The 22,414-nt window shown below is 32.9% G+C and overlaps 2 protein-coding genes across 3 annotated transcripts; both read right to left on the bottom strand.

The window, feature by feature from the left end:
- Positions 1–6,939: 6,939 nt before the first annotated feature.
- On the bottom strand, positions 6,940–11,809 carry LOC132312292 (probable amino acid permease 7). The gene is made up of 7 exons (XM_059810600.1): positions 11,587–11,809; positions 11,123–11,359; positions 9,436–9,529; positions 9,096–9,310; positions 8,831–8,964; positions 8,513–8,740; positions 6,940–7,580 (listed from the first exon to the last, which is right to left on the bottom strand). The coding sequence occupies exons 1-7, from the start codon at positions 11,690–11,692 to the stop codon at positions 7,179–7,181; spliced, it is 1,416 nt and encodes a 471-aa protein (XP_059666583.1). The 5' UTR covers positions 11,693–11,809; the 3' UTR covers positions 6,940–7,178.
- A 1,984-nt stretch (positions 11,810–13,793) lies between these two features.
- Positions 13,794–19,849, bottom strand: LOC132312291 (probable amino acid permease 7). Of its 2 annotated transcripts, XM_059810599.1 has the most exons (8): positions 19,641–19,849; positions 19,273–19,383; positions 18,630–18,866; positions 17,267–17,360; positions 15,960–16,174; positions 15,650–15,783; positions 15,306–15,533; positions 13,794–14,343 (listed from the first exon to the last, which is right to left on the bottom strand). In XM_059810599.1, the coding sequence occupies exons 3-8, from the start codon at positions 18,847–18,849 to the stop codon at positions 13,942–13,944; spliced, it is 1,293 nt and encodes a 430-aa protein (XP_059666582.1). In that variant the 5' UTR covers positions 18,850–18,866; positions 19,273–19,383; positions 19,641–19,849; the 3' UTR covers positions 13,794–13,941. The 2 variants fall into 2 exon arrangements, with proteins under 2 accessions (XP_059666582.1, XP_059666581.1); XM_059810598.1 differs by lacking the exon at positions 19,273–19,383.
- Between the last annotated feature and the right edge of the window lie 2,565 nt (positions 19,850–22,414).

Genomic DNA, 22,414 nt, shown 5'->3' with positions numbered 1-22,414 from the left:
AGAATTGTAATTAGCTGGCACCTTTGAATGGAAAAATAAAAATTTCCATGCACGGACTGAGAAATTGTTCTCTTGGACCACTGATTTCATACCAATTTTTTTTTTAACACTTTGACACGCCAATAAATATATTAAAATTGTATCTTTCCAAAAATTAAAATTGTGTAATCTTTATTTAATATATAAGTAATAAATTTTCCCATGGATCACTGTCGAATAATAGATAATAGAGAATATGGCTCGTAAGAAACAAACAAGTAGGTTATGCAAGAAGGATTTTTATATATATTTTTAATTTATTATTATTATTATTATTATTATTTTTTTACTTTCAAATAAAACTATGAAAGCAAGTGATGGTTCTATTGCTTTAGACAGACTCTAGTCCAAAAAAAAAAAAAAAAAAAAAAAAAAATCTCTCTCTCTAGTCAATGTGGAATAAAGTAGAACTGTAGAAGCCTAGAAGAAAAAAAAAAAATCTCTCTCTCTAGTCAATGTGGAATAAAGTAGAACTGTAGAAGCCTAGAAGGACAAAGACAACTTTGAATAAAGAGGAAAATACAATAATATTGAATTAATTGCACAAAACACTCCATAAAAGGTGGAAGGACAAAGACACCCTTGGATAGAGAGGAAAAATGAAACACTATTGAATTAATTGTACAAAAAAACTCCACGAAAGGTGGAACAACAAAGGCATTCTTGGATAAAGAGGAAAATGAAAAAATATTTGATTAATTGAACAAACACTCCGTGTAATTGAGAGAATTAGGGATAATTTCAAAAAAATTAAATTTTTGGAGGTGAATTGCCAAATTTATAGAGTCAAATTTACCCTTTCCCCAAAAAAAAAGGATTTACGGAGGCTGATTGCCAAAAACATGGAAATCTACTGTACATTGAATTTTTATTCCCAAACTGCCCCTTTTCCTGTTGAACCGGGTCTTCCTGCTGTTTCTACTACTCCATCACCGGTTGGAACAACAAAGCCGCGAACGGCATGTGCCGGGGAGCTCGATTCCCACAGGCTATGTGTGGCACAAGTCCAACCTACAAGAACACATCAATTGGGAGGCCGAAACCGACTGAGGAGATGACGATACGGGGAATGGTTCCGGCTGCAGTGGAGATGTGGTCGGCTGGGATAGTGCCCTTCAACCAAACCCTACTCTATTAACCTTCAAGTTGGCATATATATCAAGATTTTGGTTCAATCAAGGGGTTCAACCATGGCTTGGTTCAATCAAGGGGTTCAACCATGGCTTCAGTCCTTGTTTCTCATGGTTTTGTCTCAAGAGAAATCACCAAAGCTTTAGCCTCACCACTTCTTCCTCGTTCCTCCAAGCGACCCTGTGTGACAGTTCAGCGCTCCATGCAGGCCTCTACCTCTTGGTTCTCTCATCGTCATTAAAGTGACTCCTCGTTATCACAGTGCCTGATATCAACATAGAAAAGGACATTGCATATATGGAAGTGGTTTAAAATATAATAATTTAATTAACAATGATATTGATGTGTTTGGATTGACATGTCATGGGATTTAGATTTATATTCAAACTTTATTCTACAGAAGGAGGGAGGAGAAACAGAGAGAGCGGCGCGAGGATGAAGACGCCTGCTGCCGGCGAACAGGGTGGCTTCTCCAATGATCCGGGTTTTGGTTAATTAGTAAATTTGGTAAAAGGGTAATATGATTATTTTCCAAAAGAGTAAAAGGGGCAATTTGGTAATCAAAACAAATTCCATGTTTTTAGAAATATTGACTTTGACTTCATAAATTTGACACTCATTTTTATTTTTTTATTTTTATTATTATTTAGAATTATGCTTATTTTTTATTATTCACAACATTTTCACAGCAACTTTTAATTTTATTCTCAACATTTTTAATTTTAATCTTGTTCTCAACATTTTTTAATCTTTAACTCAACGCTTTTTAATCTTGTTCTCAACACTTTTTAATCTTATTCTCAACAACTTTTAATCTTGTTATCAACACTTTTAATCATGTTCTCAACACTTTTTAATTTCTAACTCAACACTTTTTAATCTTATTCTCAACACCTTAAATCTTATTTTCAACACTTTTAATCTTGTTCTCAACACTTTTTATTCTTGTTGTGAACACTTTAAATCTTATTTTCAACACTTTTAATTTTATTGTCAACACTAGTAATGATGTCATATCAATGGTTGGTGAGTATGCAGGATTTCTTTTTTCCTGGAGAGGATCCTTATCCTATATATATAACATATAAAATTAAATTCTTGTTCAAAAAGCAATTTCATAATTTTAGATTAAATGCGATTCTTTTAATCAAGAATGGTGTGTGTACAAATCTAATCATACTGGCATCTGCTTTAATTTGATGAAATATTTAATAAGTTTCATTCTTATGTAGACAAGAATGCAATATGATGCATTCACCACCGAACAAATCAATAAAAAGATTAACTTTGTTAATTTTGAGGTTGATAATTTTTTTTTTCTTTAAAGAAGATAAAGAAAGGGAACAAATCAATCAAAAGATGAACTTTGTTTAATTCACTTATAAACAAAGGAAACAATATTTCTTGATGCATTTCTAATTAATTTGCTTAATTCAATCAAATTAAAAAAATGAACTTATAAGTCAACCAGATAAAACCAATGGATAATCAAATATACACGTTGCAACACTATCTTATTTGAAAAATCATTTACATATCTTTTGCATAATATCCCTCAACTTTTGAATGTGTTTTTTTTTATCTTTATCTAAAAGTAGCTCCAATCCAAGCTTGCATCTCATTTCATATGGGTCTACCTGCAAACAAAGCAACCACACCAAATTACATTTAGACATATGAATTTTGAAATTTATAAGATGAAGCCACTACGGATATAAATTTTTTTAACATACTGTGTCGAACTTGAGCTCCAATTCGCCATTAAAAAGTTGCATGTACCTCGTCATGAATACTCCACAACTATCCCTAATATTCAATAACATGGACAAAAATTTTATGGCAAATTGAGATCTTAAATAACATTTTAACATACTAAAAAAATTTCGTGATAAAATTAGTTAATTTTCTTTAAAAAAATAAATAAAATAAATAAAAAAACAAACTTATACCCATCGGATTGTTTTGGGACTTTCACATCAACAATTTTGAATTTTTTGAATTTTTTGTTAAATAAAACTTCCATGAATTCCTTCTGCAATTATAAATGATATTCATACACGTTAGTAAATAACATTGAAACTTCAAAACTAACATAAAAAAACACAATGATACTTCTAATCAGGAGTTCATTAAAACCTCATTACCAATAAGTAAGCATGTTTTCTTCTAATCTTGTTGTCAAGGGAGACCAGGTAATAAATTGTTAATTTGTCAATATCAACAACGTAAAGGAGCCAATGGTTGTCATTTGACGTAGGGAAAAAGAATTGGAACACATCATAATTATAAATATAAAAAATAGAATGAAACATGAATAATTAAATGAATCATACATACCTGTCTACATTTTAAAATTTCATCTTTATTTAATTTAAACAACGCCAAGCTATTCCTCCATACATCTTTCAAGAAACCTCTCCGTATACTTCCAACAAGCTCATGAGCCTTTAAAATTGATGACTACACACGTACAAATCATCATCAACAAATGCCTGAATCATTGATAAAATTAAATTTTATACAAAAGACTTACCCTAATAGAAGAACAAAAAAGAAGTATTTCTTTTGATAAAACAACAATTTATACAAAAAACTTGCCCCAAATTTTGGTTTCCTATCTTTCTCCTCTACCTCTTCGACAACAAAAAAGAGGTTTATAAGGAAGAACCGAGTTTTCTTTTCGAGATAGCATGAAAATTACGAAGGAAAAATCAGCATACAAAATTTATATGTTAAATTTTTTATTCTAAATGATTTGCCTTTTCCAGTATTTGAATTTGACGGGAATAATCGAGCCAATTAGAAATTTATGGAACTTCATTTTTGGTGAAGGTACGAGTTTTTTTTTTTTAAGTTATGTGTTGTGTTTTTTTATAATTTAGACTAATCTATAACTGAATACTTTTACTATCATTTGTTTGTCGAGAAAATGGAGGGGAAAATGAATTAAAAATTTCATTCTGATGTCGATTGGGTAACCAGTATTTGAATAACTTCACTCCATTCAAGCCAGAAGCGTGAATTAAAATATGTTAATTCTGGAAGGTATTAAACAATGAAATTCCAATTGATTCAGATTCAGATTTTGTTTTCTCTTCCCACGTTTTACCGGCAATCAAACTGAACGTTAATTCTAATTTTAGTTTTGTTTAATCTCTAGTTCACTCCATTCAAGCCAGAAGCGTGAATTAAGATATGTTAATTCTGGAAGGTATTATACAATGAAATTCTAATTGATTCAAATTCAGATTTTGTTTTCTCTTCCCACGTTTTACCGGCAATCAAACTGAACGTTAATTCTAATTTTAGTTTTGTTAATTTTAGTTTTGTTTAATCCCTAGTTCTATGATATTAAGACAAATCTTCTCAAGTACAAGTGCTAATTGTTAATTACCTAATTTCTCTAATTCTCATTACACTTAAGTTGCATGAGTTTTGTCACTACAATTGCATGAAACATAACGATGATAAACGTATGACAACTAATATATATATCTCGAAATAAAAATAAATAAATAAATGAGAATCTAAATGGAGTCATGATTTGTGAATGATCGTTGGTCATACTTAAATACAAATTATTCATATTCCACCTATTACTTTAGGTTATGGATTATCAATTATCTATATTTGCTTTTGCTTTATTTTTAGTGTGAATATTATACATTGTAAATTGATATATGGGAGGAAATTAAATTTAGATTAGAATAACCCAAAATTTGGTTTTCTATCATTCTCCTTTGCTTTTTCGACAACAAAAAAGAGGTTTATACAGAAGAACCGAGTTTTCTTTCCAAAATAGCGTGAAAATTCAAAAAGGAAAAATCAGCATACAAAATTTATATCTTGAATTTTTGATTCTAAATGATTTGTTTTTTCTAGTATATATATACTGTGCAGAAATAAGTGTGATTTTTAGGGAGAGAGTTAGGGTTTATGAGGAGGAAAAGAGAAAGAAAGGGTGAGTATTTGAAAAAACAGCCGCCTGAAAAACCCAGTACCCAGTATGCTATTTTGAGATATATCGTGACGAGAGAGGGAGATGGCGTACGGTGACAAGGGAGGGAGGCTCTGAAGTTTGTTTTCTTTTTTTTTTTTTCTGTTTGTTTTTTTTGGCAGGGATGCGGCAGAAAGGATATTTTATTTTCCTTTTTTTATATTTTGTTTTCCTTTTTTTCTTTTACTTTTTTACTTTCTATATATATATTTTTAACCTCGTTCCTTTTTCAGTTGGACTCTACAGTTACTAATTTAAAAACAATTTCTTTTTTCACAACAGTATGGGCACAACACGACCTGTTTACATCAGATGATCCCAATCCGCGTTTTAGAGCTAAGCTAAATGAGCTCAAGTTTGAACTAGGAGTTTAACTAAATTTAGGTAGCTTACTTTTGGAATTACTTTGACTTAGTTTGACTTGAATATTTTGCACTAAATTTGTATCTCTAAGTAAACAATAGGACAATCACCTATGGCAATAAATAGTAATGTTCTTTAATTTAATTTGGAGTTTGTAATAGATCATCACTTTTGGTGAATCCTACCAAAGGCGGGTTAAGTCAAACAGAATGTAAGCGAGAAGAAGTAAGAGTTAGAGTAAGAATGCAAAATTAACAAAATTTAAATTACAGAATAAGAATGAGTGCGAAGCATAAAAACAAAAATTCACGAGGAGCACAAGAGCTATCCTTGTTTAAAATAATTCTACGACTTATGTTAAGAGTATTCCTTTTTCTTTTCAAATCACTATAAAAGGATCAAGTTGCATTCTCTGGAAAAGTAAAAGTAAAGTATAAGAATGTGTACCTAAAAGAAGGAATCTGTTCTTGTCGAGCCTAATGTCGACTGAGACCCTTGATAGTGGAGGGTGGACCTTAATACCATCAAGTAGTCATCCAATTTTCAGTCCCGAGACTCATCATGAGATCACTGGTGGTAACATGTTACCTGTACCACTCAATTCATTATGAAATGGAATAAAGTAATAATTTCTAATAACTTGGACCTCCACTAAAGTTTCAATAACGACCTCTCATGTTAGTATTGAATGTTTTTTATTATTTGGACATTTTTTAAGGGAGGAAAATGTAATAAAATAAGGTAAGTTTTATTTTTTTGCATTAATAAAAATAAAATTAGAGTTGAAAAAACATAAATATTAATAATTGAATACTTCAGTCACAATATTAATAGTTTGATCAGATTAAAATATATATATTAATGAATTAAAAATTTCTAAAAAAATTGATGTTTCAAACATGAAAAAAGAAAGAAAAGTAATTTGCATATTTGTTGGAAAGGGCAAAAAAAACAAAGAAAAAGAAAGAAGGGGTTGAACGGGTCAGCTCGTCTGACCCGAACACATTTGGGTTCGGATTATTGTCAAAGCCCAATTTTTTTGACATCGGGTCAGCCCAACCCAATCCGACTTCGGGTTGAGATCGGGTGGAACCGGGCTGGGTTGGGCCTGCCCAATTTGCAGGCCCAGCTACTACACAGTAGGTACATAAGATATTTAATATTTTTTGGTTTGGAGGATTAAATTAAAGAAAAAAAAGGGTTTAGGAAAATGATACAGAATTCAAAGGTTGCTAAATGTGGATATTTTGAGTGGGATGTGAATCACATGATATTATGTGATGAGTTCTATTCCCCTACTCATATAATTTCTATTCCGCATTTTTTGAACCGTAGGATGTATCATCAATTAATAAATTTATGATAAAGGAAAAAATAAAAAAAATGAGGAAACACGGTAATCAAATGCATTAATCAAATAGTTCCATTTATATAATATACAGTGGTAGGGTCCTTATAATCCCTGAAAATTTGAGGGTTCTCGGTAATGAAAAAAAACTACTTCTCGGTAATGAAAAAAAACAAAAACATCTAGACCTTTATCATCATAACTGATTCTGCATATAATCGTTTATGGTTTAAAAAAAAAAAAAAAAAATCAATGTATATAGTAACCCCCTTGTCATTTGGATATAAGTAGCAGTATTTCCTAGCTCAACTTTGCAGTTATTAGCCCTTCAAATGATCCAACCAAGGCAAACATTGTCACAAGCAAGCAAAAAATGCTAAAAACTTGAAGAACAATCCACTTTGTTGTCCAGGATCCAATGTTCTTCTGGATAAAGTACATTTCCACAGGAAAATAAATAGACAATGGCCAAAAGTTGATTGCTCCCAACACTCCCAAAACATCGTTGAAGTAAGGGAAGATCATTGCAATTCCGGTTGCTGACGCAACGTACGCCGTTCGAAAACACAGCCTGAGAAGATTTAATCTGAGGCTCGGTAACAATGGTAGTTTCAAAGTGTACTCTCTATTCACAAATTCACTGTTGGGGTACTTCTCGGCAAACCATTTATCCACAAGTGCGAAAAGTGGCTGACTGTAAACCTGCCAAGAAACAAATATGCAAGGGATTAATGAAATTCCTTGCACTCTAAATTTACATTGATTAATCGATCAGAACCATTTTCATTTTGGGCATAATCTATGCTGTTGAACTATGTCTTACTTATAGTATGATCGAGTTTCTACTTTAAAAATTGCTACTTTTTTATATGAAAAGCTACAATTCCTTTTGAATCAACAAGGAATTCAGGTTAGGATTTTCTAAATAGACATTATTGGTTTGAAATGCATGGGAGAGGTGTGCAGTATTGTTAGAGAGAGCTCATCACTCCTCACACGGTTTTGTCAAGTGGCGCAAGTGTGAGAACATCAGGAAAAAGCAGGGCTCCATCACCGGCCATGGGCTTGTTTGGGTTCTAGGGCTGTTTCTACTCTACCCTGAAGCTATGTTTGGGAGCACCGAATTGACATATTGGAATTGGAGTAAATTTAGTTCAAACTTTGAACTAAATAAACAAGCACGCATAAGGAGCACTATATTTATCATGGTCCAACAATACCATGCCTGCATCCATTTATGAGAGATGATTTCATTATAATTAGAGTGAAATTACTTATGTGCATTTGGGAGCACCGAATGTGCGCCTTTGTTTTTAACCATTGTTGGTCATTGCATCTCTGTTTGTATGATTCTGTAATTCTTCGAAGGCTGACTGCACCAAAATTCATATCAATGTTTGGACTATATTGCACAACAACTGATTTCATCCAACAAGCTTTAGCAAAACATATATTGTAGTTTAAGCAAATTCAGAGATTAGGATCTCCTACTAGAAGCAGAGGAGGCAACGGTTAACATGATTTTGACTATTGAATTCAAGGAAACAAAGTTATGAGTGTCACGATACGACATCAATGCATAACGCGAACAAGACGATTAAGGTGTGTGATAGTTCAACAGAGAGTAGTGGTACCTGGTATCCTCCAACTAAATGAAGAACAATGCAAGCGTTGGCAAAATCAATAAGCCAATATGGTTCGTAGAATCCGAATCCCGTCAAAAGATTCCCAGGAGTAGAATCACCAAAGGCTGCATAACCAAATCCTCCACAGCAGAGGTAGAAGAAGGTGGTAATACATATTGCAATAGTTGAGCCCTTCTTCATGGTCTCGTTTTCTGGAGGGGGCGACTTCAAAGTATCCTTCATGTTTTGCAAATTGTATTATATACTTTAGATTCTACATGGCTAGAATTATTCGACTTTGTCTAGTGAAAAGTGAAAATGGCATACTTGTATCTCAATGAGAATTATGGCATATGGATAGGCAAAAGCAATGTCCCCAAGAGCTTGAGAAACCAACCAGACTTTTTCAATTGTAGTAGAAGTTGAGATTCCTCCAACGTTTCCCATAATTACTCCGTTTTCTGAAATTATAGGCACAAGAAGATGAATGTCATTGAAGATGTTGCTTTCCTTTTTTCATTTTTTTTTTTCGTGTTTGAATGTAAATTCATCATATGGTTAGCAAGATAAAAGAGAAAATTCACAACCATACCAATCACTTTTGCAACGCCCAGTCCAAATCCAATGAAAGAATAAGTGAAAGACATGATTGCAGCTACAATCGAGAGCCAATCCATATCATGAAAACCAGGTATCTGAGACATTACAATTTGGACAGCTCCAAATAGTAGCATATAAAAAGTATCTCCATATTCACAAGCAGCATCATGTCCGTACTGGTGGTAACAGTTTGATTTCTGTATCGCTCTGCATCCATTAAAGGAACAAAAAGATCACGAGAAAGAATGCTTGAGTTTGTAATTAATGGAAAAAGCTTCAAATCCCATACAAGCTTATTTGTAAAAGAAATCTATGGTACTGTGTAATATTACCTCATGCTGGTTGCAGAAGTAATGACATATGCAATTCCGATTCCGTACAAGCTTATTTGTATAACAAGTCCACACACCCAAGCACTTCTTTTTCCTGAAATAATCCTAAAGTTCATAACTTTTCATAGAACTATGTAACAAATTCTCTTAAAATATAAATAAACATAAAGGCATTTAACTATAGAACCTTCCAATAAACAAATGTTTGCACATTATGATTGTAGATTTTTCCGAGCTCAAACTCATAGAACTATGCTTCTTAACTTAAAAGACGCAACAAAGCTACTGTATCACATTAGTAGTGCGTAGCCATATAAGCATGGCATTTGAAAGAGAGAGGTTATGGTGTGACCCTTATAATTTGTTATTTGGCTGAAAAAAATTTGTCTAAGGACAATATGAAACAGTACTCCATGCCGCCCATACACTTTTGTCCCTTCCGCTCTTGATAGATGAGGAAAAAGGACTGGTCCTAGAGATTCAAATGTGACATGCTCAACAAAAAACAGTTCCTTAACTTCCTTGTGTATGAACTCCATATATTAAATGTAATATGTGTGTCACAGAGGGAGGTGCAATACGTTGCTTTAATTTGATTCGATTCTAAACATTACTTTGAGAATAATTACTGTTTCTTTAACAATAAACACCCGAATCTTACATTATAATTGAGGTTGTTAATATATTAAATATACATCAATTGAGTTCAAGTGAGTGAGTTGGACTCTTTTAACCTGATATTCTTAAAGGACTCACTAGTTAGTGAACCATGATGCTAGATCATGACTGTACTAATATAAGGGCAAGACACAGATTGGTTTGTTTCATTTCACATAATCAATTACAACCGTACTGATTGTTACAATTTCATGAGTATTTGAACAAAATCCAATTCATCATTATTGAAGGATTACAAGCAGAGAATTCTTTTATTTACTTTTAGTAACTAAAGAAAGAAGGCTTCAACCCCTAATGGGATGGTAGAAGCTAATTGAACTGACACAACCCCTCAAACATAATCAATTCAATCTGGATAGACCGGTTTTTTATCAGTTCAATTCATGGATCGGATTTACCTAAAAACAGAACCCAACAATAACCAGGCTAACCCAAATTCAAGCCTTTATTCAATACTAATGGAATTTTGATTTGGGGTATGCAAACATCCGATAACAAATATTGCAATCAATCAAATCTAGACAAGTATACATCACAATTGGATTTGAACTTTTTAGGTTCTTTACACCCTAAACCGAGAAATGTACCTATCCTAGTAAAAGTGCATCACGCAACAAATTTTCCATCTATACAGGGTGTACCATGAGGAGAAAATTAGAGACAATGAACCTTGTTTTGCACTAAATGGCTGCTTAAGTTTGTAAACTCGAGTCTTTACTATTGCACCAAAAATGACCCTTAAATGTATCCATCCTACTGATTCATTAAAATCGGACAATTAAAACCAAACCAAACCAAACCAAGCATTACATTTTGATTCCATTTAATTTGTACCAAAAATGGACCACTACGCACCAATTACACACAAAACTAAATTGAAAAACAACTATTGATTTGTCATATTGTGGAGCATTTATAGTTTTCACATGATGCTTTGTGTGTGTTGGTTCAACTTGAAAAACAACTCTGAAAATTAAGTTTGCGCGCGCTAATCTAAATTGATACTTACCTAAACTAAAGTCAACAGCATCCACGTATGATCGATGTCTGGTGGGACCATACTCAGGGTCAGGTGATCTGTAGCAGTTGCAAAGAAGGAACGTAGAAACAAGGGTGATGAATGCAAAGAACAGCATGGACAATGGACCTGCAATCCACCCTAGCTGAGCCATACTCCAAGCCAATGACAGTACCCCTGAACCTATCACTCCCGTTATTATATGTGCCACTGCCGTCCATAGATTCCCTTCACATCATTTCAATTACTCTAAACATCAGTACAAACTACACACACACACACACTTATATATATATATATATATATATATATATATATATGATCAAATTAACCGAAACCCATTAAAGAATCGGAACATTGGATGGAGATTTTGTTTGTCTAAGAAGAAAATACAGCAGGAAAATGAAAAATCAAGTTGGGTTTTGATCAGAAAGGAAAGGAAAAGAGAAACAAACCAGTTCTCTTGAGAGTGAGGGGTGGTGTTTGGACTGCTTCATCAGGTGAGGATTCCCCTGGATGCAATAGAGGGGTCTGGTGATCATCTCCTCCTGTTTCTCCCATGGTTTTCAAAAGTGTTTCCCAGTTTGGCACCTGAATACTCAGAGAATATGTGATACACGATTGTATAATATATGTATATGCACGTGTACATATGTGGAGAGAAAAAGAGAGAGATACAAGTATACAACGTATTTATATAAGTGCCGGCTTGAATGTTTGGTAGAGTCTGGTTGGTGGCTTTTTTTTATATTCTAGGAGTGCGTTACTTTTCAAAATATGATACCATATCTTAGTTGGGTTATGTGCTTATGTCTTCCTTCTTTTTCTTCTCTATTTTGTTAATTTTTATTTGTTGAAATAATATAACAAGTAAAAATGATTACAAGCTTTAGCATGATTGTAATAACTCGTTCGAAGTCAACTAATTGATTAAAAAAGTTTTAAACATAAATTTAATCTCCCTATATTTCTCTAACAAACAGGCTGATTTGAGATATAAATTGAATGAATTTGATAGTATATAAGGTGTTTTGATTTTAATTGAAATGACAAATACACCCCTTCATACCATAAAGTTAGTTCGGTTGGGTAACCCAAAAATGGAAGTTAGAAAAGTCCCCCTCTAGAATTATGGATGGTCCCAATTCTCAACAGCAAAATTTGGTAGAGCTCTAGGTTTTTAGGTGGCTATAAAATATTGATGTTCTTAGTTTTGACAAAAACACCTAAATAAAAGAGCTGAATGGTTCACATCATTTCTAAATTTGGAAATATTGAGATGTGCAGTTTATTGTAAGTAGTTAAATATTCATATTTTGGTTGGACCTTTTGAATGACTTGTTTGTTTCAAAGAAAACATAAGTTTTTATATTTTGAATCAAATAATTAATAAAGTGTTTTTTATGAAGTTAACCGAACACGATCTTAATATATATGAATTCGTTTGAGTTGGATTATTTACGTAACAAATTAATCAAGGATTGAATTAACAAAGTTAAAAGTACACAAAAATATTTAAATTGGTGCTTCTTAACAAAATTTATAGCCTATTGAACACTCAACTTGCCTCAATTATTTATTCAACAATTATTATGCAGAGTGGAAAGTCCAAGGACGCCATTTCTTTTTCATTGTCTTTGTCTACGTAAATGTTTGTTATATTGATATCAAAGCTCTCTCTCACACACAGAGACACACATACGTGCTACAAATTCTATGGGTGGATGATGTCGTACACGAAATTGAACGTACAACTCTGAATCTATTTTTAATTGAGGATCATTTATCTGACTAAGAAAAGGAATTGTCATGGTCTTGTGTGCATATGAAACTGCTAGGTTGGAGGAAAGAAGAGGAACGAAAAATGAATGAGAGAAAAGAAGGAAGTATGAATAATAAATAGGATGGATGAGTCATTCTTCTTATTTTATAAATTTTAATGTGAAAAGATATCTGAAACTATCATAAAAATTTTTAAATTACAAAATTATGATAAATATAATTTAAAATTTTATATATATTTTTTCCTTAACGAATACAGTAAGCCATCCGTTTGTTTTCTTTTCTTCCATTAGTGCTTAATGTAACAAAACATTGGTGCTTAATGTAATTTAATGAATGCCTTGTTGACCCACCAATTATGGAAAAGTAAAAAATAAAAAATTGGAGGAATAAATAAATTGTTACTTTCATCCGAATACGTAAAGTAACATTAGTTATGTTAGGAAAAAAATAATTTTTTTTTCTACCTACTCGCTGATGAGAAGGTACTCTCCATAATCATAGTCTAATTACAAATATACCCATAGTCTTAAATTACACAATAAAAAAATAATAAATAAAGAAAATAAAGAAGATGGGTGAATGTAGAATGTGATTTATCCATAAATAAGTTTTCCTGTTAATGTTTTTAAATTTTGTAATAAAAAATGATGTGTATTTTTGTGATTGGATCATATCAAGATGGCACCTAAAAAAAAAAAATGGACGGAGATGAAAGTGCGTGTTTAGTACGTCTTTTGGATAATTTAGGAGAGAAAGAAACGGCTTTAATGATGATGATAATTATTATAATAATAATAAGAATATTTTAAGTGTGGTATCTCCTTTATCCAAAGTGGATGTGTGAATTTCTTGTCCATAAAAAAAGAAAAAGAAAAAGAAAAAAAAACGCTAATATGTATTTCATTCTATAATCAATTAATGAAGAGCAATGTTGTCTTTGGGAGCTTGGGCTCGAGTCTTGGCATTTGCAAATACTACTATTAATAGTGAAAAAAATTGAAGAGCATCACCCTGCATTTTTAATTTTAGCTGAGTTTTGCACTTATAAGACCCTCAATTGATCCAATTAAGGCCACTACTGATACAAGAAAGCAAACTATGCTAAAAATTTGAAGAACAATCCACTTTCTTGTCCAAGCCACTATCTTCTTTTGCACAAAGTACATTTCCACTGGGAAATATATAGCCATGGACCAAAAGTTAAGAGCCCCCAACACACCCAAAACTTGGTTGAAGTAAGGAAAGATCATGGCAATTCCGGTCGTTGACACAACGTATGCAGTTCGGAAACATAGCCTCATGGGATTTAGCTGAAGAACCGGCAACAATGGGAGTTTGAAGGCGTAGAAATTATTCACGAATCCGCTGTCCGGGAACTTCTCAGCAAACCATTTCTCTGTCAATGCAAACAGTGGCTGACTATATACCTAACCAAGAAATTGCTAGTGATTAGAAGCAAATTTAACAACAACAACAATATTCAGCATCTCTAATGGTAAAAGCTCAAACTGACAAGAAGCGTGAAAGAACAAAGTTTAAGTTAACAAGTGTTACTAGCTTTATACTGCTTGTTAGAATATATATTGTTACCATGTATATAGGGATGGCAACGGGGCTATTTTGGGCAGGTGTACCCTCCCCCGCCCCCACAACAGTTTAGAAACCCCGCCCCGTCCCCGCCCAAAACCGCTGAAACGGGAGTCTTTTCAACCCATTCCCGCCCGTTTAACTTTTTTACCCCCGCCCAACCTCGTTTAGTTATAAAATTTATCTTCCTTTTTAAATGTTTTTCCTCAAATACAATTATACAACTACTGAAAAAAATCATAAAAAATAGACAATCAATAATTTAACATAAAATTCAAGGGTATGAACATTCTTAGTTCGTAGGGCTTTGCCGTTCTCTAAAACGGCTGAGAAAGTGAGTGAATGTGACGTAGGGTTTCTAGAGCTAACTATATATACTAATCAAATAAGAATAATTTAGTAATTTACCTACTTAAACGGGACGGGGTCGGCGAGTTTTCATTAATAAAAACCATCCCCGCCCAAGCTAAACGATCCCCCAAAACCGCTATAAAAGGGGCGGGGTGGGGCGGGTATCCGTCCCACGGGGCAAATTGTTATCCCTACATGTATAAGTTAACCATATAGCGTTTAGGTCTACTATGCATATATGATTTAAGCTTAATTACTTGCTCTCCACACATGTTGTCTCCTATATAAACCCCTGTGTATTTAGCATCTCTAATGGTAAAAGTGTGAAATAACAAGTTCAAGTATAACAACTGTTACTAGCTTTATGCTGCTAATGTGTTGTTAGGAGGTTAAGTTGTGCAAATTAAATTAGGTACTAGAGAAGCTTAATTGATGTGAAATAAGAAGTTACCTGATATCCTCCAACTAGATGTAGAACAATGCAAGCGTTGGCGAAGTCCACGAGCCAGTAGGGCTCATAGAATCCGAATCCCGTCAAGAGGTTCCCGGGTGTATCATTCCCAAAGGCTGCATAACCAAAGCCTCCACAGAGGAGGTAGAAGGCAGTGGTAACAAAGATTGCAGACACTGAGGCCTTCTTCATGGTCTGGATTACTGGTGGAGATGACTTCAAAGTATCCTTCATGTTCAAGAATCATAATTCAATTTTGAAAATGAGTTTGATATATATATATATATATATATATTTTGTTTTGAAAGATGTAGTGTTAATGAAAAGTGGAAATGAATCCATACTTGTATCTCTAGAAGGATAATTGTATATGGATAGGCAAAAGCAATATCTCCAAGAGCTTGAAACGCCAACCATAACTTCTCAATTATACTGTCAGTTGGGACTCCTCCAATGCTCCCTTTAATCTCCCCATTTTCTAAAATTGGAAAATCGTAGTAATTGACATTAGTTCAGATGGTATGGTCTCTATTCTCCATAGGAAAGGTTAAGCGTTCGAGCCCTATTAGGGGTAATATTGCGAGTTTATGTGCGTTTGCTTGAACTTTCGGATTTAAAAAAAGAAAAAGAAAAATAAATCGAAGGCATATATACCGATGACTTTTGCAAAGCCGAGGGCAAATCCAATGATAGAGTAGGTGAAGGACATGGTAGCAGCAACAATAGAGAGCCATGCCATGTTATGGAAATCTGGTATCTGGGACACCACAATCTGAGTGACTCCAAATATAAGCATATATATAGTTTCCCCATAGTCACATGCTGCATCATGCCCTTCTCTATGGTAACAATTTGATTTCTGAATTGCTCTGCATCATTAATACAAGAAAAAATAGTTACAATAAATATAAAGAAAACCATCAATTTGAACTCTCCTTTATCTATCAGGAAGAAGGGGAAAAAAAAAAAAAAAAAAAAACCTCCTTTTGGAAAGATTTGTACCTCCAAAATAAAGTAAAAATAAAATAAAAAATAACAATATATTTGAGATGATTGTAACTACACGGCTAAGACTATGTGCATAGTGTTGTATGATTACATACAAATACAGATTTAAATTACAAAAAGAAACTGATCACACAACACACAGCATTTTATATAATTCAGCTCAATTCACACAACACAATAATGTTGCTTTTAAAATTCAAATCTAGTGAAAAAAAGAGTATCCATTATTGTCGTAGTTCTTGCTATAATATATCAAACTCCATATATATATATATACATATATATACACATATACATTATTTGTTATTTATATGTATTCAAAAGAAAGAAAAAAAAAAAATTCTGGACACTTGACATGACAATTTCTTCTCTCGATTTTTTCCTTTATTGTCATATCAATTTTGAGTCTATGTTTATTTAATTGTATTATTCTTTTTTAGGTTATACTAAGAATAAAAAAAAGATAATAATGAGTCTCCTTAAGCTGACCTCCTTCATCTCCCTTATAACCAACCATTGGATGGTGAGGTTATGAGGTCAATTATTAGTCTACTTGTTATAAAGAGGCAAGCTCGAGTATGATAGACACTCTCTTAAAACTATATTGTAAGAATTTTATTGTTAATATATATGTGTATATTATATTAAATTTATAATTTTTAAAATCTTAATTTCATATTACTAGTTTGCCCTCCTAAATAAATATTTCTAGCTCCAACACTACTTCACAATACTACATCACTATCAATCTCATTTTCTCAAAGTATAAACTAAAACTCTAATAAGTGTATGTGCATATATATATACATATAGAGTGCTAACTCCCAATTACTGATAAGGATTACAATTTCATATTACACAAAAATTCTTTAAACATTTAAAACAAACTATAAATATGAATAAACATTGTACTGTTGGAATTTTTGCAACATTCGAAGAAGTTAAACATGTACCTCATACTGGCAGCAGATGTGATGGTATATGCGATTCCACAACCATATAAGCTCTCATTCACAAATATTGCACACATTTTTTTGTTCTTCTCTCCTGAAATATATATTAACACCCATTTTCACCTTTTAATTAATTACAACATCATATAACAATGAATTGTGGCCACATTACCCCCAAATTAGAGGAAATTAAAGTTTTAAACTAAATTTTCATGAATTCCAAAGCACCTATTCGACACTCTCAAATATAATATAAGTGTGATTCTTAAAAATTTACTTGTTTCCATTTTCAAAAAGAATTCATTAACTTTTAACGCTCACATAATAACTCTCTCTCTATATATAATCTTTTTTGCAATAATAACCACAACACTCCCTAAACTGTTATTATAAGATGATATATTTTTTTCAAACAAATAGTGATGCAAGACAATAAGTCAAAAAATAAAACTGTAATAATAGTGGAATAATAACATTTAATAATTTGAAAAATAATTATTTATAAAAAAATGGAAACATAAAATATCAACCTTAAGAGTCCTTTTGGCAACAAATTTAATTACCAAACTTTGAAGAGAAAAAAAAAAAATTGTTTGAATAAATGAATGCAACCTTTTTTTATAAGAGCAAATAAAAAAAAATAAGAAGAAGAGGAAGAGGAGTAAGAATGAAAAGAAAGAAAAAATTAAAGATATTTTTAAAAAATAATTATTTTAGTGGGCATTTTTGTAAAATTTTATAAATTATAGGCCTATTTGCAATAAAAATTAATTTTTCCAAGGGTAATTTTTCACCTTTTTTTTTTTTTATTTTTTATATAAATTTTGGCCTATGTGTAATAAAAATTAATGGCCATTTTCTAAAAAAAAATTATTTTACGGGGGCATTTTGAAAACTTTTATAAATTATAAGCCAATTTATAATTAAAACTAATGGGCCAGCATGTGTCCCCCTGGGCTTATGCTGGCTCTCCCTGATTATGCACATAATTATTTACTATATAGGCATTGAGAATTATCAAAAAATTTATAGTTAATAAAATTTTGATTTATTATTATTATTATTATTATTATTATTGTGCATCCACAATTTCAATTTCACTGTTAGAGTCGTTAAGAAAAAAATTCAATGGATGACTTTACTGGTTTTGAATAGCAACAAAGACGGACTTGCACGCAACACCAAACCGCGTTGTTACCAGGCAATATTTCAAATGGGCCCACATTCTTGGCCCAATCACCGGTGTAAAATGGACCGCTATGTTGGAAAAATTGAACGGCGAAAATTAGTTGAAAGGGACTCTCTGATTATTAGACTCTCTCTATGTGGAGGATTATGGAGTGAAGAAACAAAATTCTCTCACCCAAATAGAACTTGACAGCTTCTATGTAGGACCTGTTTCTGGTGGGCCCAATGTCTGGATCAGGAGATCTGTAACAATCACACAGGAGGTTTGTGGAAACAATGGTGGTTAACGCGAAGGCTATGATAGCCACTGGACCTGCGATCCACCCTAGCTGAGCCGTGCTCCACGCAAGAGAAAGCACACCTGCTCCTATCACTCCAGTTATTATATGCGCCATTGCAGTCCATAAGTTCCCTATATATATAGATAGTTAATATGAATTAAATTAAATAAAATTGTTAAACAATCTACCATTTAAAAAGCGCTTCAAATTATAAATTGTATTCCGATAACTACAGAAAATGTTTTTTGTTAACTGATATTTTAAAAAACATTTTGCTGAAACTATCTGTAAAACAGCTTTCTGTACAATTTTATGATTTTAGCGCTTCTCCGACTAAATATTATATATGGATGTTGAAAAAATAAATATGGACGAAACGCCCTTTTTATTAAATTCGAAACAGCAAAAATTAGATCTGTATTTATTTTATCAGTACCTCAATCTATTGCAAATCTCTTGAAAATAAAAATAACAAGGTAATCAGTCACTTTAATCATAGTAAATTAACTGTAGTCAAAATCATAAAAATAATGTTACCTCTGTATCATTATTTTCATGAAAATAATGAAAATCCGATCTTGAATGTGAGGGGCTCGTGCTCACCAGCCCACCAACCCTTCTCACATTCGAATCAAATTTGTTGGATTTCTGAACCAGAACAATCCCACCATAGGTATACCACGATATAACATTTGGAGTAAACCATCATATATTTATATATAAATAGTCTATATATTATATTTCTAGAGTAAATATTCTTAGTCGATGATAAGAAAATTGTGTAATTAAAAATGTTTTTTTAAGCTAATTAATGGAGAAAGCAAGAAATTAAATAAGAACCATATATATATATATATAAGTAGAAGAATTGGGTGTTGATCGAACAGCTTTAAAGAGGAGCTAACCAGTTCTTTTGAGAGGTTCTTGAGAATCATCAGATGACTGGATTCTTCTCAGTAATGGGCCCTCCTGATCTTCTTTATCTTCGCCACCCATGGTTCTCTAGCTCTCTGCGTGCGTGCGTGTGTGTTTGTGTGTGTGTCAATTGCTATAAGTAGTTGGTCTCTCTCAGTGTCAAACGTTCAGTTTCTGTAAGTAAGTTGTTGGGTAACTAGGTTCATCATTTTAAACAATTATATGCATATAAACTGGTCGTACTGTTGGGATTTATATGCCCTGGCATAGCAAATTCTTATCTGGATTGTATTCACATATGTTCCTGACATATCTGAAATATTTATGATTTATATAATTGGTGAATTCAATGTATTATGTTTCGATTCACTATGAAATTGATAGTGTCCATTTAATTACAAGAAATATTTATATATATGTATGTGATGACAATCAATGCATGATATATAAATAATAATTATAAATTATTCATAGTCAGTAATTATGGATGGACTCATAATTAATTAAGACTTGAACTGGATCCGCGTTAGGTTGAGATATATTGCGAGAGCCGTCGTATGCAATTACTCCCTATTACCGTCATGGCATTTGACTCTTAAGCATGAGAAAAGTATAGACTCTTTTATTAATTAATAATTACTTTGATTTGTTCGGCGGATTCTTCGGGATCCTTAGACCGACACTTTGGGTAGTTATGTAATTAATAGTTAGAGGGTTATATTTTCAATATTTGCATCATTGCTACTTGTATTTATTTTGTATTGATTATGGTTGATCACAAAGTAAATTCGAAGGCCTTCGTGTGGTTTTAGACAAAATGATTTATTATATATTTATTTATTTAAATTATTATTTTTGTCAAACAAATGTTTTATTGTGATCGAGCCAGAAATAATCAAAGGTACCAAAATAAATATATTAATTTAGCAGTCGGATTGATGGCTATATTTATCCGATAACTAATTATGCATAGAGGGGTCAAAGTGCAATATTGACTTAGAGGTTATTTATTATTTAATTGGAGTTCAATTAATTTCTTTTAGTGGAGTAGAAATTAATTTATAAATTAATTGAATTGGGTCCATGGACCGGGCCAATTATTAATTCATTGTAGCCAATAAAATAATAGGCCTAATGGATTCTCACTCATAGCCCAACTTGATATTGGAATCATATTAGATTTGAGACATATGAATTAGAGATGGAGAAGGATTTGTTGTTTCCTTTTCTTTATTTTTATGTTGCCTATAAATATACATGGTCTATGTATATTTTAGGTGGTGATTTTTATGAGAAGGAAAAAAGAATAAATTTTCTCTCTCTAGAAAATTAGGGTTTATGTTCTCATCTAATGGAGGCTCCCACAAGCCTAGTTTTCCAAGGTCATTCATGGAGGCTTATGAGTGATTCCTAAAGGCAAAACCATTACCAAGAAGATGGAGATCCATGGAAAAGATGTCTAGCAAAAGGGATCTACAATAAGTGAGAACATTCACTTTAGAGGAGAGATCTGAGGTTTACTCAAACCTTGATGTAAGTATTCAATCTTTTAGTTGAATAATACATCATATTTTATTTTTTTTTTGCATAAAACTTGTCTCTATGTGATGAATCAAGATCTATGAATTTAAATCCCTCGAAAAGGTTTTAAAATTAGCACGTTTCCCAACAGTGGTATCAGAGCATGGTTTGATTCATTACTAGAGATCATGATTTTATGAAAATCATCATTCATGGATCCAAAATTATATTCATATATATTTTTATTGATGTATGTTGATATATGATTTAATATGTTGATACATATTGATACATAATGATGTATGAATGATTGTGAATGAATGATGATGTATGGTTGGGCCATGGATGAAGCTTATAGGTTAAATTAATGTAATTTTATCTTTGGATGAATGTAATTAAGGCTTTGATTTAGCCGTTTGAAAGTTCAATGATGTAATTAAATTTTTTCCATTGTATTTCAAATTGTAAATATTTTTAAAGCCATGTAATCTTCATCAAAGGGTGCTATGAAGCTTCAAGAAGGTCCAAGAGGGTTAAATTAGGCTTCAGGAATTTTCTGGGATTTTTTAGAAATTTTTCGGAATTTTTCTGGAATTTTTTTTAAGGCCTAATTTAATTTCTGAAAATTTTTATTAATTTTTCTGGATTTTTCGGCGATTTTCCGGCCACCGGAGTATGGCCGGCGACAAGGGACAGCTCCGGAAGGTGGACGGATGATCCGGTGTGGTGCAGTATACATGAGCACGCATCAGCAACCGTCGGATCAAAGTTCAGCAGGGCAAAGATCCAGTGGAACACGGCTGGAAGTTGCCCCATGCACCAGCAGTAGCAAGGCGCGTGCATGACACGCGCCGGAACCACATCAGCGCGCATGGCGCGTGCCAGCGCGTGGAACGCGCTGGCTATTCGCACACGCGCGTGCCCGCGCGTGGGAGCGCGTGGCACGCGCTTCAGCATTCTCCCAGCGCGTGCAGGCGCGTGGGAGCGCGTGGCACGCGCTGGAGACCTCTAGAGACGCGTCCAGGCGCGTGAAGAGGTTGGAAGGCGCGTGGTAAGCGCGTGTTGGTGCGTGTAAGACCATTCAAGCGCATTCGGACCGCCGTTTTGCTTCTCCTGGTGCGTACCAGCCTTATGTGGGTGTTTGCAAGCCGATGGATGATCTTCCCGTGATAGTTAGAGTAGTTAAATGTTAAAAGCTGAATCCATTGGCCATTTAATTTGCTTTATCTGTCATTTATTGTTG

Source organism: Cornus florida, unplaced genomic scaffold (genome assembly GCF_030987335.1).
Source record: "Cornus florida cultivar Cherokee Brave unplaced genomic scaffold, ASM3098733v1 CherokeeBrave_3.0.0_Hap2_Chr06, whole genome shotgun sequence".
In the NCBI taxonomy this organism is placed as follows: domain Eukaryota; kingdom Viridiplantae; phylum Streptophyta; class Magnoliopsida; order Cornales; family Cornaceae; genus Cornus; species Cornus florida.
Note: the sequence above shows the minus strand (reverse complement) of the source record. Positions and strands in the feature narration are given on the sequence as shown.